General features: G+C 41.4%; 1 protein-coding gene across 2 annotated transcripts in view; it reads left to right on the top strand.

Annotated features, from left to right (window-relative positions):
* PID1 (phosphotyrosine interaction domain containing 1) overlaps window positions 1-17,378 on the top strand; it is a 250,542-nt gene extending 233,164 nt beyond the window's left edge. For both annotated transcript variants that reach the window (XM_061148589.1, XM_061148590.1), the window contains exon 3: window positions 15,225-17,378. In XM_061148589.1, coding sequence (XP_061004572.1) covers window positions 15,225-15,701 — 477 coding nt within the window. In that variant the 3' untranslated portion in view covers window positions 15,702-17,378. The remainder of the gene's footprint in view (window positions 1-15,224) is intronic.
* The last annotated feature ends 1,499 nt before the right edge of the window (window positions 17,379-18,877 follow it).

Raw genomic sequence — 18,877 nt, forward strand, 5'->3', positions numbered from 1 at the left:
ACCTCAGAGTGACTTTCTTATCTCCAGCCTCCCCTGGCCTTCTAGTAAGAGCTCTAGACTTATAGCCAGTAGATTGGTATGTTTATTTTATTCAGTCAAATGTTGCCTCAACATTATTATTTCTAAATCTTTGGTACCTTTTCTGGTCTATTCCCAACCAATGGTGTGCTAAGGAAAATGAATTGATACAGTGCTACAAGGACAAAAATTCGTGACTTTTTTACCTGGCCCCAGTGTTTGTCCCTTGGATCCATTTGTCAAGATAACCCTCAAGCAGTGTGCTTGATATTGATTTGTCATTTAGAGAATTTTCTCATTGTGAACATTTTAGACCCTAGAGAGATCTACTGAATTTCTTTCTTTCTGGTATATTCCACTGATTAGAATGCAGAAGGGGAGCTATCCGACTTGTCACAAAATAAATTGTTCTTGTGCCACTGAGTAGAACAGTGGTTTAACCACCCTTGGTCCAGCTTACCAGAAGGAGCCAGATGAGGGAATGTATGTTTTAATGTGGTGTCATTTTTATTAAGTGACTTTGTCTTCTGAAGCACACTTCAGTGCCTTCCAGATAAATTGCTTCTGTCTTTGACAGTGACAATGACAATATTTCCAAGCTTCACACATCCAACAGCCAATTGACAGGACAAATTGCACATTGGGAATGCTTGATAAATGCAAGATGGGACCCAGCATCTCAAAGCACTCTGCATCAGTGGAACTAAGTTGTAATATGAATAACAGAAATAAATCTGTCACTTAAGTTTCTAATTGTGAGACACATGCTGTATTTAACAGCTGAAGCAAGAGTTCATCTCTTTGTTAGAGTACAAAAATAGCACATAATTGTTTCTTGATATTGGGTCTTAGTAAATTTGTTTCTTCCACCATGACATAAATTTACATAATAAAAATAAAATATATTTCCCAGTAAAATTTTTATTAATATTTTTATAGATTCTATCAGTATAACTCATGCAAATAATTGGGAAGAACTGCTTAACAACAAAAAAGTATTCTCAGTATGTGTGACATTAGGAAAGCTACTGAAATAAATAAATAGCACCAAACAAAGGCATATGCATAAATGTGCCCCAGAGGGTATGCGTTTTATAAAATCTACCTTCTACTGCCAATGTTGTTGCTACTATTGGAAAAAATATTAAGAGTAAGTCTGTAAGCCTTTCTGGGTCATCACTGGCTCCTCTGCTAAAGTCGGAGGCAGGCTTCCCCTAGGCAGCTGTGCTCACCCTCTTAGTCAGCTGATCAAGCCTGGCTAAATAGATATAAGGTAAGAAACGTTGCAGGATGGTATTATGGGGAATGGCCACAATTGGTCCTCATCCTTGTCTAGCCATAGGATAGCTGGCTCTACTCTTATCCTGATAAGGGTAAGGAAGAGCTGCCAAAAATAGGTGCCAGAATGGTACCCAAGACTTACTTTGGAGAAGAAAACCCTAGTTTTGAACCACAATCATCTGGGCCTCTTAGGGATGACTTGCAGGAGACTGAAGGGGTGAGGATGGAGAAGCACGCCAGGCTTCGCTGTCCATCAAACTCCAAGAACTTGCTGAAACTCATCGAGTCAGTCGTGCCATCCAACCATCTCATCCTCTGTTGTCCTCTTCTCCTCCTGCCTTCAGTCTTTCCAAGCATCAGAGTCTTTTCCAGTGAGTCAGTTCTTCACATCAGGTGGCCAAAGTACTGGAGCTTCAGCTTCAGCATCAGTCCTTCCAATGAATATTCAGGACTGATCTCCTTTAGGATTGACTGGTTGGATCTCCTTGCAGTCCAAGGGGCTCTCAAGAGTCTTCTCCAACACCACAGTTCAAAAGCATCAGTTTTTTAGCCCTTAGCTTCCTTTATGGTCCAGCTCTTATATCCATACATGACTACTGGAAAAACTGTAGCTTTGACTAGATAGACCTTTGTTGGCAAAGTAATGTCTCTGCTTTTTAATATGCTATCTAGGTTTGTCATAGCATTTCTTCCAAGGAACAAACATCTTTTAATTTCATGGCTGCAGTCACCATCTGCAGTGATTTTGGAACCCAAGAATATAAAGTCTGTCACTGTTTTCATTGTTTCCCCATTTGTTTTCCATGAAGTGATGGGAATGGATGCCATGATCTTTGTTTTTTAAATGTTGAGTTTTAAGCCAGCTCTTTCACTCTCCTCTATCATTTTCATCAAGAGGCTTCTTAGTTTCTCTTCTCTTTTTGCCATAAGGGTTATATCATCTATATATCTGAGGTTATTTATATTTCTCCCAGTAATCTTGATTCCAGCTTGTGCTTCATCCAGTCCAGCAGTTCATATGATGTACTATGCATGTAAGATACATAAGCAGGGTGACATTATATAGCCTTGATGTACTCTTTTCCCCATTTGGAACCAGTCTGTTGTTCCATGTCCATTTCTAACTGTTGCTTCTTGACCTGCATACAGATTTCTTAGATTGTCATCTCCTTAAGAATCTCCCACAGTTTGTTGTGACCCACACAGTCAAAGGCTTTGGCATAGTCAATAAAGCAGAAGTAGATGTTTTTCTGAAACTCGCTTGCTTTTTCGTTGATCCATCGGATATCGGCAATTTGATCTCTGGTTCCTCTGCCTTTTCTAAATCCAGCTTGAACATCTGAAAGTTCTCAGTTCACATACTGTTGAAGCCTGGCTTGGAGAATTTTGAGCATTACTTTGCTAGCATGTGGGATGAGTACAACTGTGTGGTAGTTTGAACGTCCTTTGACATTGCCTTTCTTTGGGATTGGAATAAAAACTGACCTTTTCCAGTCCTGTGGTCACTACTAAGTTTTCCAATGTTGCTGGCGTTTTGAGTGCAGCACTTTCATAGCATCATCTTTTAGGATTTGAAATAACTCAGCTGGAATTCCATCACTTCCACTAGCTTTGTTCGCAGTGGTGCTTCCTAAGGCCCGCTTGGCTTCACACTCCAGGATATCTGGCTCTAGATGAGTGACCACACCATCGTGGTTATCTGGATCTTTTTTGTATAGTTCTTCTGTGTATTCTATGTATTAGAAATTTATGGCAATATATTGTGAGTAGTTTGAGTTTAAATTCTTGGGAAAACTTATTTGGATCTCTCAAATAAAGGAAGAGAGCAAAGAATACTAGAATAGAAAAGTAGAATAAAACAACTTAAATTTTACTGTAAGATTTCAATGAAGACAAATCAGTTTGATATGCCTGAAACATCCTGAGAATGTTTCAGGTGTCATCCTGAGAATGAAACACAGGTGTCAAGTGAGGCCAGTTACCCCACCTGTCCATTCAATGTAAAGTATCCACAGCATTCTAGCTGCCAGTCTATCTTGTTCAAGAGGAAGGGCAGGCCTTGTATCTCCCCAGTCCTTGATTTCCTAGTTCCCATCTGATTCCCCTCTCCCTTGGCACTCTTCTGAAGCCATTAGCCTGCCTGATCCTCTACCACAGTAGCATCTCAGGAAGCCAAACTACAGTGAATGTAAATACTAATAACCCTGCATGTGGTGCAGCTTGGGCCAAGGAATAGAATCTAAATGGGGACTTTTTTGGTCCAAGTTATGCTGTATGAAGTGAAAAAGCTTTTTTAAACCCAGAAGAAGTTTTCCAATCATCAGAAGCACTCTTAGAAGCAAAACACTGATGAAAGAAATCAAAGAGGACACAAACAGATGGAGAAACATACCGTGTTCATGGATTGGAAGAATTAATATTGTCAAAATGGCTATTCTACCCAAAGCAGTCTATAGATTCAATGCAATCCCTATCAAGCTACCAACGGTATTTTTCACAGAACTAGACCAAAGAATTTCACAATTTGTATGGAAATACAAAAAACCTCGAATAGCCAAAGTAATCTTGAGAAAGAAGAATGGAGCTGGAGGAATCAACCTGCCTGACTTCAGACTCTACTACAAAGCCACAGTCATCAAGACAGTATGGTACTGGCACAAAGACAGAAATATAGATCAATGGAACAGAATAGAAAGCCCAGAGATAAATCCACGAACCTATGGACACCTTATCTTTGACAAAGGAGGCAAGGATATACAATGGAAAAAAGACAACCTCTTTAACAAGTGGTGCTGGGAAAACTGGTCAACCACTTGTAAAAGAATGAAACTAGAACACTTTCTAACACCATACACAAAAATAAACTCAAAATGGATTAAAGATCTAAATGTAAGACCAGAAACTATAAAACTCCTAGAGGAGAACATAGGCAAAACACTCTCCGACATAAATCAAAGCAAGATCCTCTATGACCCACCTCCCAGAATATTGGAAATAAAAGCAAAACTAAACAAATGGGACCTAATGAAACTTAAAAGCTTTTGCACTACAAAGGAAACTATAAGTAAGGTGAAAAGACAGCCCTCAGATTGGGAGAAAATAATAGCAAATGAAGCAACAGACAAAGGATTAATCTCAAAAATATACAAGCAACTCCTGAAGCTCAATTCCAGAAAAATAAATGACCCAATCAAAAAATGGGCCAAAGAACTAAACAGACATTTCTCCAAAGAAGACATACAGATGGCTAACAAACACATGAAAAGATGCTCAACATCACTCATTATCAGAGAAATGCAAATCAAAACCACAATGAGGTACCATTACACGCCAGTCAGGATGGCTGCTATCCAAAAGTCTACAAGCAATAAATGCTGGAGAGGGTGTGGAGAAAAGGGAACCCTCTTACACTGTTGGTGGGAATGCAAACTAGTACAGCCGCTATGGAAAACAGTGTGGAGATTCCTTAAAAAACTGGAAATAGAACTGCCATATGACCCAGCAATCCCACTTCTGGGCATACACACTGAGGAAACCAGATCTGAAAGAGACACGTGCACCCCAATGTTCATCGCAGCACTGTTTATAATAGCCAGGACATGGAAGCAACCTAGATGCCCATCAGCAGATGAATGGATAAGGAAGCTGTGGTACATATACACCATGGAATATTACTCAGCCATTAAAAAGAATTCATTTGAACCAGTCCTAATGAGATGGATGAAGCTGGAGCCCCTTATACAGAGTGAAGTAAGCCAGAAAGATAAAGAACATTACAGCATACTGACACATGTATATGGAATTTAGAAAGGTGATAACGATAACCTTATATGCAGAACAGAAAAAGAGACACAGAAATACAGAACAGACTTTTGAACTTTGTGGGAGAATGTGAGGGTGGGATATTTCAAAAGAACAGCATGTATACTATCTATGGTGAAACAGATCACCAGCCCAGGTGGGATGCACGAGACAAGTGCTCCGGCCTGGTGCACTGGGAAGACCCAGAGGAATCGGGTGGAGAGGGAGGTGGGAGGGGGGATCGGGATTGGGAATACATGTAAATCCATGGCAGATTCATATCAATGTATGACAAAACCCACTGGAAAAAAAAAAATAATAAAAAAAAAAAAGAAGCCCATACATGTTCTCCTCCCTGATACCAGCCTTGTCTACATAACTTTGAGTTCTATAAACTCAGTCATAAGCATCTTCTGTTTAGCTGGAATGTCAGCCCCAAGAAGGCAGAGGGCTTTTATCAGTTTTATTCACTGATACACCTGGTTTCTAGTAGGTGCTCAGTGAATAGTTATCAAATGAACATACAGGATAAACAAATTTACTTTTCAAGCCCAAGCTTATCACTTTCATTTTTCTCACAATAACTTCCTAGATTTCACCGTAAGCAGTATTAATCCTTTGATAGTGTCTTCATGGTTTAAAGCATGTTATACAAGTTCAAGGTTATGGTTAGCATCACTTTGGTCTTTGCAGCGTGGATTGTTAGGTCATTGGCATATTGGATCCATCCCCACTCTTCAGAGTGCTTAGTGGATTCTTGCTCCTCTGTGACCAGCCAGGAAGGAGTAGATTCAAGCCTGCATCATAAATCTCAGGATTTTGTCCTTTACCTTTTCTCTGAAATGTGCAGAAGGGAATTCATGTGAGAACAGAAGAGCTTGGCTCTGGAATTTGGCCCAGGAGTATGAGTGGCTCTTTGTCTCATCTTCTGCCTTATAACCCAAAGACGATTAGAATTCCCAGTTACGTCTTCTCCATCCTGTGTTCATATCATGTTATTTTATGTCCGCAGGGGAAAGGAAGTCTCCTACAGACAACGAAGTACAAAAAGATCTTTTATATCCCAAGAAAGGCCTCTGGAGAATCTTTGTTCTTCACGTGTCTTCTCAGAGAAGCCACATAGTAAAGTGAACCAAAGTTGAGCCTCTGAAGTCAGATAGTTGGGCTTATCCAGCCTGGAAGGTTGAAGACTAGAAAAGCAGGTGCTTGGTTTCTTAGGTCATCATCCATCTCCTACCCTCCTTCAGGGACCTCTGTTATCACCCTTTCCATCTGGCTGTGCAGTCTAAGGGGAGATGATCCTGGGTCCTCACCAAGGGTGTTTCAGGCCAGAATGAAATACGCACAGGACACCAAGAGGAAGGAATGGAATGGGGCCGGCTCTGCCAGTAGGATGCACAGCGGGAAACCAGGGTTGTTTTGCCACAGAGGTGGGAACAGTGATTCATGAATGGAGAGCTGGCTGCGGTGTTGGAAAACTCATGGGTGGGAAGGAGAAATTCTGAGGACACTGGTCTCTCCTGATCTGACACTCTTAATAATGCAGACACTCTGGCGGGCCCCTTGGCTCCATGGCCTCTCCACATTTTCACATGCCACGAATATCCTCAAATACTTCAACTGGGACTGGGCAAAGCCCATTCACACACATTACAGACGTCTGTGTCTGGGCATTGGTTTATGCCATTGAATGACACAGAGGGAAAAACTTTTCATTTTTTTTTCTCTGTTTGTTTATTTCTCTCTGAATGATTCATTCTTAATAAGTTTCTTGCCCAAAGCCTGTTTCTGCAACCATGGGAAAGATTCCAGTATTTATTTCCAATGGGTTGTGACTCCTCCTGAAGAATCTTCTCGTCTTCTTCCAAGTCCCTTTGTCGCAGCACCTCGGGAACTTATCTTGAAAAATATCTGTCTACCATTTTGGACATTTAGGGAACAATTTCGTGATTCTGTGTTTCTCATCTGCTTTGCGACTCTGGAAGCTCACGGCTCCTGAGAACGAGGCTCAGAAGGGACTTATTCATGGAGAAAACATTCACCTCTTTCATAGACGGGCAAGATGACAGGGTGCTCATTCACAGACCCTCCATCGGTGCTTAGCTATGTCAGTGGTAGAAGCCTCGAGGCAGCCTTGCACATTGAGTCCTGTGTTCTCGCTCACAAGGAGGACGTGCCTGGAAAGGGGTGTGAAAACAAGTCTCCCACACGAGGAAGACTGGGGCAAGAAGGGATCCCTCTATATGTATATTTAGAGTAAATCCCTACTGGAATGTTGACATAAGAGGATACCTGGCTAAAACCCCATATTTCAGGGTTTCTATTTATTGAGATACATGTCCTCTGTGGTCTCATAAGCACAGAGGGCGCGGCTGCCTGCAGAGCATCATTAAATCTTTGGTATTTTGAGAGAATTAATTTTTAAAAGAGTTTTTATTTATTTCCCTTGAAAAGCAGAGCCATAAGGCACAGTTCTGTTAAACTAAATATAAAAAATTAAAGAGAAAATCACTTTAAAGCCTGATTTTTTTTTACCACTGACTTATAGTCAACAGTATGGGTGAATGCCAGACACTGGGGAACTTAATGGGAGAACTAGGAAATCTGCAGGCAGGTAGTAAATAATTGGCATATTAGGGGAAAGTGCTCAGAGACAGAATTCCGGAACTTGGGCCAGTTAGGATGATAGCCGGGTTGATTTAAAGGGGTCGTTCTGAGGGGAGACTGTCTTGGTACATCATTTTGTCATTTTTGCATTCCATTTTCAAACACCCTACTTAGAGAATTCTTTTTATTCCATTTTTAGGGAAACTTATTCAGATAATTCTTTTCCTATATTTCTGAAAGGCAGCAATTCCCAACCTTTTTTGGCACCAAGGACCAGTTTCATGGAGGACAGTTTTTCCACGGACGGGGGAGGGAGGAGGTTTGGGATGGTGTCGGGATGATTCAAGCACATTACATTGATTGTGCACTTGATTTCTATTATTGTGACATCAGCTCCACCTCAGATCTTCAGGCATTAGATCCCAGAGGGTGGGGATCCCTGCTCTAAGGATATACCAAATTATTAACTATCTGGGCTTCCAGGGAAGCTCAGATGTAAAGAATCTGCCTGCAAGGCAGGAGACCTGGGTTTGATCCCTGGTTTGGGAAGATCCCCTGGAGGAGGAAATGGCAACTAACTCCAGTATTCTTGCCTGGAGAATCCCATGGACAGAGGAGCCTGGCGGGCTACAATCCATGGGTCACAAAGAGTTGGACACAAATGAGCGACTAAGCATACACGAAAATTATTAACATATTTTTTAATTGATGTAATCTCATGGGATTTCAGACAAAGCTATCAGTTCCCCAGAGGTAACAAAGTAGAGTTTCATTGACTTCCCAAGGTTTACCCAGTGACATAAGTTACACTCTCTGATTTATGCTTTGTGTTGGTCACACCTTATAGGAAGCAGAGAGGAATTCATTACTGGGACTGTTTAGGAAGGTTTGGGCAGGGTAAATGGCAACCCACTCCAGTGTTTTTGCCTGGAGAATCCCAGGGACGGTGAAGCCTAGTGGGCTGCCATCTATGGAGTTGCACAGAGTCGGACACGACTGAAGTGACTTAGCAGCAGCAGCACCAGCGTATTTTTGGGGGGGACTTCCCTGGGTGGCATTAGTGATCAAGAACCTGCCTGCCAATGCAGGAAATGTGAGAGACAGGCGTCCAATCCCTGGTTGGGAAGATCCTCTGGAGAAGGGCATGGCATCCCATTCCAGTATTCTTGCCTGGAGAATCCCGTGGACAGGGGAGCCTGGTGGGCCACAGTCCATAGAGTTGCACAGAGTCAGACACAACTGAAGTGACCTAGCATGCACACATGCAGTGCGTTTTTATCAAAGAGAGGACACAGCTAAGAGCCTTGCTAAAATCCTCGTATTGCCAAGCAGCAGGACTGGAGCTGCTGCCATCACCGGAGAATCAGCCTTTCTCTGGTGTTTTAGATGCGTGTTTGCTAATTCTGTGCTTGGAGGAAGGGCATGTCTGTTCACTGCAGCCTCTGGCCTCCTTGGCAAATCCCAGTTAAGAGCAGACGTAAGTGGCAGTGCCCCAGCGAACAGTTGGTGTGAACGTTGGCCCTTGTCAATATCGCAGTCGAGAGGCGTCATCACATAATCTGCTCTTAGCCCGTCTCCATCTGCAGGCTTAGTGATACTTTGCGAGATGAAGCTAATGGAATATTCAGGATTAGTGCTGTTAGAACATGTTTATGCCTCTCTCTTCACAGGAAACTTTTGGAAAGATGCCAAAAGTCTGAAACTCTTTAGATTGAAAGTTTTTTTTTTAATTTATTTATTTTTTAATTGAAGGATAATTTCTTTACAGAATCTTGTTGTTTTCTGTCAAACATCAGCATGAATCAGCTATAGGTGTACATATGTCCCCTCCCTCTTGAATCTTTGGTTTCATTGTAAATAGATTATATGTGTTTGAGTTTTAGAAACCAGATAATATATACATGGGCTTCCCCGGTGGCTCAGTAAAGAATCCGCCTGCCAGTGCAGGAGACTGAGTTCGATCCTGGGTTGGGAAGATTTCCTGGTGAAGGAAATGGCAACCCACCCCAGTATTCTTGCCTGGGAAACCCCATGGGCTATAAACAGATAATATATAATAAATATTTTTAAAAGTATATAATATATATTTACATGAAGCATATACATATATATTTCCTTATTTTTTGTGTTCCATTTTACCTGAGAAGTTTGGGGTTTTGAACCTTATTTTCTGCAGTTATAAAACAAGAATGAAGTTTTAAGAACTGCCCAGGCATGGCAGGGAGTGTCATTTACAAAAGCACCAGACAATAGAATGTGGTTCTTTCTTCGGGAAGATGCGTGGCTTCTAGGGTGTGCATGCAATGTTAAAATTTCTCTTACAGCTCCGAGATGGGAAAGATAAATAAATGGCTGAAAAGTGAAGCTACATGGCAATGATTCTCATATAATAATAAAGTGGCCTAAGAATTGAATGAGTGTCTTTTTAGGCTGTCTTTTCTGTGCAGCTTTCCTAGATCATCACAATATTGCTGAATTCCCAACACTTGGCAGTAGACACTGTATACCTGGGACTACCACCTGATCTACAGGTCCTGTCTTTAAGCACAGGTTGGGAGATTAAAATTGACCTATACATCCATCCATGTATAAAGCAGATAGCTAGTGGAAAGTTGCTGTTAGCACAGGGAGCTCAGCCTAGTGCTCTATGATGACCTAGTGGGGGAGGCAGTTGGGGTGGGGTGGGGTGGGAAGGAGTCCAAGAGGGAGGGGATGTGTGTATACATATAGCTGATTCACTTTGTTTCATGGCAGATACGAACCCAGTGTAAAGCAATTGTATTCCTATTAAAAAAGATCCAGGTCAGTGATAATAAAATTCCATTCTTACCTGCAGGGCTGTTGATGGATCTGATGGATACAAAGTGCTTTTTTGCCTAAAATGTGATGCAAGGATTTCTTGTTACTATTCAGTGTGTGGCTTGATTTGGCTGCAGACCTATGTTAACAATGATGTGGTACTTTATGCTTAGTGAGTTGTTTAGGTGATAGGAGAAACAAGCCGCTAAGATTACTTTCCCGTAAATTTAGTACCGAGAGATTATATCTGTGTGTACGTTGAACCTCAGTGTTTTAAAATTGTTTTTTTAAGATATGTCTACATATTATTACCTAGCATTCATTGTTGTCTTATTAAACTCTCTCAAGCAAACTTCCAAAAATAAAACGTTATTTTCCTTAAAAGCTTTAGTTTTTAAATAATAAATATTTATGAGGAATACGTTTTTCCTTAGTTGACAAAATGTTATTATTACTAATTTTACTATTACTGCTTTTCATTGGAAGGAATCATAAACAACTTATTGTAACAAAGTTTAGAAATTTATTCTTTATATCACGATAGAAGTCACTGTATAATTTTTTTTAAATTGTGTGTGTTTGAGAGAGAGGAAGAGAGATGAAAGCACATCAAAGGAGATTGTCTCCATCTGAAGAATGTTTCTATCAAATATAACAGATATAAACATAGCTGTTTCTAGTCTCAGGGGACAGTAAGAAAGAATGCTTTTCACTTCAAGCTCTCAAACTAGTTTCCTCCATTTGCTTTTCTACTTCAAAAGTAAAGATGTCATAGAAAAGAAAGGGGTATTGATACATGGTACATCTTAGATGAACCTTGAATACATTATGCTGAGTGAAAGAAGCCAGACACAGAAGGTCACATATTTTGTGATTCCAATTGTGTGAACTCTCCGCAATAGTCAATCTCTAGCAACAGAGATCATATAAGTGGTTTCCAGGGTCTGGATCACGAGGGGAAAGTGAAGAGTGACTGCTTAATGGGTACTGGATCTCCTTTGGTGGTGATGAAAATACTCTGGAACTAGACCAAGCTGATGGTTGTATAACATTTGATGGCCACATGCCACTGAATCATAAATGGTTAACATGATATAATGTGAATTTCACCTCAATTAAAAAAAATTAAGTTGTTAAAAATAATAAAGGTATCATAAATACCATACACAGAAAGCATGTTTTCAGTAAGTCAAGAACCTTATGTTGTGCGTTTCCTCACAAAGCCATCTTTATAACGTGACTCAAATCCAGAGTGACAAAGAACTATTCTGCAGTCATCTCCGTGGAGAGTGCAGGCACTTGCAGGATCTTTCTCAGTCATTTTCCCGCTTCGGTGTATTGCCAAGGATTTTCAGTTTGATCTTTGAATATCGTTCCCATGTGTCTCCCCTGTCCTTTCCATCACCTCCACTCCTAAGTCAGGCCACCCTTGCTTCCTAGTTGTGCTGTTGCAACACTTTCTGCCTGAGCAGTCTTCTGCTAGGCAGCTTCCTGACCTGTCTTTCTTCCTGGCATCCGTCAAGTCTTCCAAGTTCACAGCCTCCATCATATCCAGGTACTCATTAGACTATAGACCCTCAGTGGCATTCCATCCAGAGCAGAGAAGGCCCTACTCCTCAGACTGTTTGCAAGACCACTTTTCAAAGTTCAGCCTGTTTTTATCCAGCGGTCATAGACCATCTGTTTCTTCTCCAGGGCTGTCTTAGGCCAAATGTGTGGTCAGGCCAAAGTGCCCCATGTGCCCAAGAAAGTTAAGACTTTCCCCACTGCAGCACTTACCTTCCTGCGCCTTTCTGCCCTTCATCATCTAGTTGCTGGGTCCTGTCTGAGCTTTGAAGCCCTGATGCCCTGAAATCCATTGACTCCTTCCCAGAGGTGTTCCTTAAGCATGGTGGGTGCCATCACCAGCTCTGTTAAATGCTCAGAGTACATCATGTGAAATGCTGGGCTGGATGAATCACAAGCTGGAATCAAGATTGCTGGGAGAAGTATCAATAACCTCAGCTATGCAGATAATACCACTCTAATGGCAGAAAGTGAAGAGGAGCTAAAGAGCCTCTTGATGAGGGTGAAAGAGGAAAGTGAAAAGGCTGGCTTGTAACTCAACATTAAAAACACTGAGATCATGGACTTAGTGGATCATGAAGTCCCATCACTTCATGGCAAACAGATGGGGAAAAAGTGGAAGCAGTGACAGATTTTATTTTCTTGGGTTCCAAAATCACTGTGGACCATGGCTGCAGCCATGAAACTAAAAGACACTTGCTCCTTGGAAGGAAAGCTATGGCAAGCTTAGACAGCATATTAAAAAGTGGATTCATCACCTTGCCTCGGTCCATATAGTCAAAACTCTGGTTTTTCCAGTAGTCATTTATGGATGTGAGAGTTGGACCATAAAGAAGGCTGAGCCCAGAAGAATTGATGCTTTTGAACTGTGGTGCTGGAGAAGACTCTTGAGAGTCCCTTGGACATCAGGAAGATCAAACCAGTCAATCCTAAAGGAATTCAACCTTGAATATTTATTGGAAGGACTGATGCTGAAACTCCAATAATTTGGCTACCTGATGGGAAGATCTGACTCATTGTAAAACATCCTGATGCTGAAAAGACTGATGGCAAAAGGAGATGGAGGCAGCAGAGGATAAGATGGTTAGAGAGCATCACCGACTCAATGGACATGAATTTGAACAAAGTCGGGAGATAGTGGAGGACAGAGGAGCCTGTTGTGCTGCAGTCCATGGCGTTGCAGAGAGTGGGACATGACTTAACAACAACAGAAACTTTGTGGTACTGCTTGCCTGCCCTTTCCACCATCTGCCTCACATCATAGTTGTATCTGTGTGTGTGCAAAGGGCTAGCAGTTTCTCCAGAACCCCTCACTCAGTGAACTGAGGAACTAGGATTTATTTTCAACCTCACTGGCCTCAAAGATGCTGCTCTGAACAAATATTCAGCTACTTTCTTCCCACTAATTTTGGACCTCTCCATCATCCCCTTCCCCCATGCCCACCTGGCACTTTGCCATTGTGCATAATAGGTTCCCAAGAAATATTTCTAGAATGGGCAGCATTTGTGCTTCTTTTCTAAGAAGTCATCTTTTTAAAGGGACAACATGGTGAACTGTTGTCTAAGAGAGAAGTGAAGCACAGAAACATGCAACAGGACTCAATGTCTGTGTTCTGAACTCTTTGTATGTGACCTTTATCATCCACTTAACAGAAACATTGATTTAGAATCACTGTGGCTAAATGTCCTCACTCAGTTCTCACCATTTCTCTGGACCTCCTTCTGGTCTCTTCCAAAAAGTGTTTGGAAGAGCGTTTATATCTGGGCCTCTTATTTTGAGCCAAATTACATACTTCTTGTTCAGTTGCTAAGTTTTATCTAACTCTTTGTGATCCCATGGACTGCAGCATGCCAGGTTATGTGTTTGCATAATGCATGTGCCAGGTGATAGAGGGTCTGCATCTATCTTGATGAGTGAAAAATAAAGTGATAGAGTGAACATCTTTTCTTGGTATATTATAAATCAGTTTTTTAAAGGATACTATTTGAATCATTTGGAATTACTTTTCTTTGTTTCAATACTGCTCATCTAGCTATTTGATAAACCTGGGTTTTAATCTTAACCTCTCTGTAGATCTTTCATTTTTATCAGGTGGGACAAATTGGGAGAGTAGTATTTACGTGTACACACTACTATGGGTAGAATGGTTAGTGAAAAGCTCTGCTCTGTGATGACCTAAAGAGGTGGAATGGGGAGATGGGAGGGAGGGGATACACACACACACACACACACACACACACAGGTAGCTGATTCATTTTGCAATACAGCAGAATACATTTTGCAACACAACATTATAAAACAATTATATTCCGATACAAACAACTGCTTGGATTGAAATACAACTGGTTACTGCTTCCTTTTTAAACATTACCTTGGCGAGAAAACAATCATGTTTTAGACCATCAGTTAAATAGAACAATTTTTGTGTCCTTGGCATTTTCTAAGAAATAAGTAGCTTAAGTGAAATCAAACATTGAGAGATTTACAAAGAGAATCTGTCTAGGAGATAAGTTTAATAAAGATTTTGTTTTTCAGAGGCAACATTCCTTTGACTCTTTCTTACCATTAAATTCTTTGTGTGTTTGGTCAAAAATCAACTTCAAGTGGATTTATAACTTCAAAGAAATGCCAAATCATGTAAAAGATCATAATCATTCATTCTGAGTTGGGTTTAAAAGGAGATTGGGGGAGGGAGAGTAGTCCTCTAGAAATTAAATTTTAAAAATCTAACCCTGATATAAATTTTCAGTATCTTTGTCAAGGGATCAACTTATTAGGGAGAAAAAATATATAAATTTTGACATTATTTTTTAAAATATTTTAAATATTTATTTATGTATTTTTTGGCTGTATCATGTCTTAGTTGTGGTGCCCAGGCTCTGTAATTGTGGCACATGACTTAGTTGTCTTGTGGTATGTGGGATCTTAGTTCCTCAGTCTGGGATCGAACCCACATCCCCTGCATTGGACGGCAGATTTTTAACCACTGGACCACCAGAGAAGTCCCAATAGTTCTTCTTTTAAGGGGCAACAAAGATATCTCTCCATTGTTCTAGAGTGGAACTGTGATTCTTTGGGAACATGAGTGAAGAGCTAGAACCAAGAGCCTACTGTTGACCTCTCTCTTTTTTTTCTTTTCTTCCGTCTGCAGGTGACCTATCTGGGTAAGGTGCCCACCACAGGCATGCAGTTTTTGTCAGGCTGCACGGAAAAGCCCGTCATCGAGCTCTGGAAGAAGCACACATTAGCCCGAGAAGACGTCTTTCCAGCCAATGCCCTCCTGGAAATCCGACCGTTCCAAGTGTGGCTCCATCACCTGGACCACAAAGGGGAGGCCACGGTGCACATGGATACCTTCCAGGTGGCCCGCATCGCCTACTGCACCGCCGACCACAACGTGAGCCCCAACATCTTCGCCTGGGTTTACAGGGAGATCAACGACGACCTGTCCTACCAGATGGACTGCCATGCCGTCGAGTGTGAGAGCAAGCTGGAGGCCAAGAAGCTGGCCCACGCCATGATGGAGGCCTTCAGGAAGACTTTCCACAGTATGAAGAGCGATGGCCGGATCCACAGGAACAGCTCCTCGGAAGAGGTGTCCCAGGAATTAGAATCTGACGATGGCTGAGTGAACTGAGAGAGCTTCAGCAGAGGCAGCATTGGTCAAGGAATTCAAGACGACAGACGGATAAGCGATGATTCAAATTTGGGATGAAAAGACTGCCAAATTATTGGCCGACCAAGCTTTTTAAATTCAGAAGAGCAATTCTAAATCTAAAGAAATGTATTATTAAAGTAATTACGTTTCATTGAAATCTGCTGCTGCTGTGACTATGAGGAGGGTGGGAGTGTGGATGGGGAGGGAAGTTCTAGACTTTTCTTCTTCTTTTTTTGGCTCGTTTTCCAATGCCTCCATTGTAGGAGTTCTCCATGCCGGTTTCTCGCCACTCTCGGGCAAATATACTGCGGTTGTTATTCAATGCACCATTCCAACTTGCCTTATGAAACCCAACAAAAATGTTAGATGCACCTATAGAATCCCTGGTTGTGGGGGGAGATGGTGAGTGCTTCTGCTGGCGAGGAGGCCTCTGGGCTAAAGGAACAATGCAGAGCTCCTCTCCCCTGGCTGGTTTCAGATTCTCTCCTCAGTAGGCAAGTCAGCACAGCTTTATTGAGCTTTATAACTAACAACCTGATAGTTGGCAGTTAATTCACAGTTAAAGGCGATGCTTTTATTACACATAGTGTATCCAGTAGCACCCTCTTCTTATTGTATTCACTTCATCTATTTTCTTAGAATACTTGCAACTACTAATAGCCCCTTTCCTCCGCCTGCCCCATCCATCCTCTCTGCCCTTCCAGTTCACTACACTATCCCTACAGGATTGCAGTCTCAACCGACATGGCAGGACATCAAAAGGGAAGACAATAATAACCAACGCAGTGAAAGAATCAGTCAAACAAAGTGGGAGCTTCAAACCACCACCACCACCACCACAGAAAGTTCGGAAAAAGGGAATGAGTAATCAGCGAATATACAAAGCCCATGTGGGCTGTCCTTTCTTCAACTGCAACTTATGGTAACTTATTTAGTTGATGGTCCTATCTGATGACTCTTTCATGGCAAGCTTCATATCTGAGCTGGTATCGCTAAGGAAGCGTTGACCCATCACTCAACATGGCACTTGAGTAGGGAACGGATTCTATAAATCAGACTTATCCAGAGAACCTATGTTCATCCACAAGGGAAATCTGACCTTCTCTTCCGATTGGATTGATCTCTTAGGGTCAGAGTTGCTGGTTTGTTGGGTATTTCTAATGAGAACTTCTCACAAAGACAGTCTGAGTTTTCTTGGTTTGATGGATCTTTAAATATCACAAATGCAAAGAATCAACATTGAGTGACTGAAAGTATTGGTGAAAATCCACGCATTTAAGGCCGAGAGCAGATGAACAGTTTTCCAGGTGCTGCTGCTCCTTTCTGAGAGTCTGTTTTGAATCCTGGTAACCATGTCAGGGGCCCTGGGGCACCTTACAGAAGCCTTAAATGAGAGTTTATAGAATCCAGAGAGCAGTGGTGTCGGTGTTTTGGTCTGTGTATCTGTGTGTCCGTTTATGCATTTGTGTGTGTGTAACGTGTGCCCCCGAGCGTGGGTCCCATCCTAAGGCATGTAGAATAAGCATGGAGTTGTATTGAGGGGAGCACACCTCCTGGAGATCCGCTTGCTGCTTCACGACAAATGTAAACTACTCTTTAGCATAAATGCATTCATTCTTTAATAAAAAATATGTTTGCATTAAAAAACCTGAGGAGTTTCATATTTTATATGGCGTTCCTTTTTGAAGTAAAGAAAACCTGAGGGACAAAACAGATCAAATTGAATAGATGTCTGTTTTACACATGAAAAGCATTAGTCGCTCAGTTGTGTCTTCCTGTTTGAGACCCCCATGGATTGTAGCCTGCCAGGCTCCTCCGTTCATGGAATTCTCCAGGCAGGAATACTGAAATGGGTAGCCGTTCCCTTCTCCAGGGGACCTTCCCAACCCAGGGATCAAACCCAGCTCTCCTGCATTGCAGGCAGATTCTTTCCCATCTGAGCCAGCAGGGAAGCCCCAGTTTTACACATGGTAGTTAGTGTGTATATGTTAATGATGCTCTCTCAATTCATCCCACCAGGCTCAAGAGGAAGGGATATATGTACACATATAGCTGATTCACATTGTTTGTTTACAGAAATTAACACAATGTTGTAAAGTAATTATACTCCAATTTAAAGATAAATATAAAAAATTAAATTGAATAAATAGGGAATTCTCTCTAAACCTATGTTAGAATTTGATCATCAGTGACTTATTCCTTGATGGTGTTTAAAAGCATCTTGCTTTATTTTTGAATACTATACCTATAGATAATGACTGCCCCTTCATTGAGATGGTAACATGTCAACAATGGAAAGAGTTACTTAGTGTAATAGTCTTATTTCAGAGGAGAATATTCTGGAACATTTTGCAAATGATGGCTATTTATAAAATCTCACGTACCTCTCAGGAGAACCTGCACTGAAATCGTGGAAGGTAAATACGGAGTGATTCCTTCTGACAGAACTGGTTAAAAATGTCTCCTCCAGGCCATGATTTCTCAGAATAGCCCCATTAATCAAATAAGGCAGATGGCCCTGGAGCCTGTGTGTCTTGAGCAATGCCCTTCATGGGATCAGTCACAAATATAAAGGCTTTGAAAGTGAAAATATGGGTGCCCGCTAATGAGAAGAACTCAAGGAAGAATTACTACCTCACTCCTCCAAGGAAAATGGCATTTTCTTTCAAGTTGAACTTTTCTCATTTTCAGGTTCACTCTATTGTCCTTGAATATGCTTTGAAGAGGGGGAGGAAAAAAAAAAAAAAAGAATCCAGCCAGCATATATTTCCAAACAGTGCCATTTTCCTCTCTCAGTAAAATTTGGATTGCAAGGGCACACATGGTTATTTATTGCAGAAAGCTTTTGCTGGTATTTTTTTCAGGGTACCAAGTGTGACATGCTATGTAATCGGCTCTGATAACATTGGCATGAGCATGTGTTTAGCGATTAGTAAGCAATTTAGAGATAAACACAGGACGACATCTTTCAAATAACTAAAGAAGTCTTCTGGGACAACCAATACCCCTTCCCCTCAGAGGGGAGATTCAGACTTTCATTATTTTTTAACCCTTTGTTTCCTCCATTTTTGTACTACATTTTCTATACCAGTGGTCACGAAGCATTTTTCTGAACATCAACTCGTAAGCCCCTCAGACGGATCCTG

Source organism: Dama dama, chromosome 8, assembly GCF_033118175.1.
Source record: "Dama dama isolate Ldn47 chromosome 8, ASM3311817v1, whole genome shotgun sequence".
In the NCBI taxonomy this organism is placed as follows: Eukaryota; Metazoa; Chordata; class Mammalia; order Artiodactyla; family Cervidae; genus Dama; species Dama dama.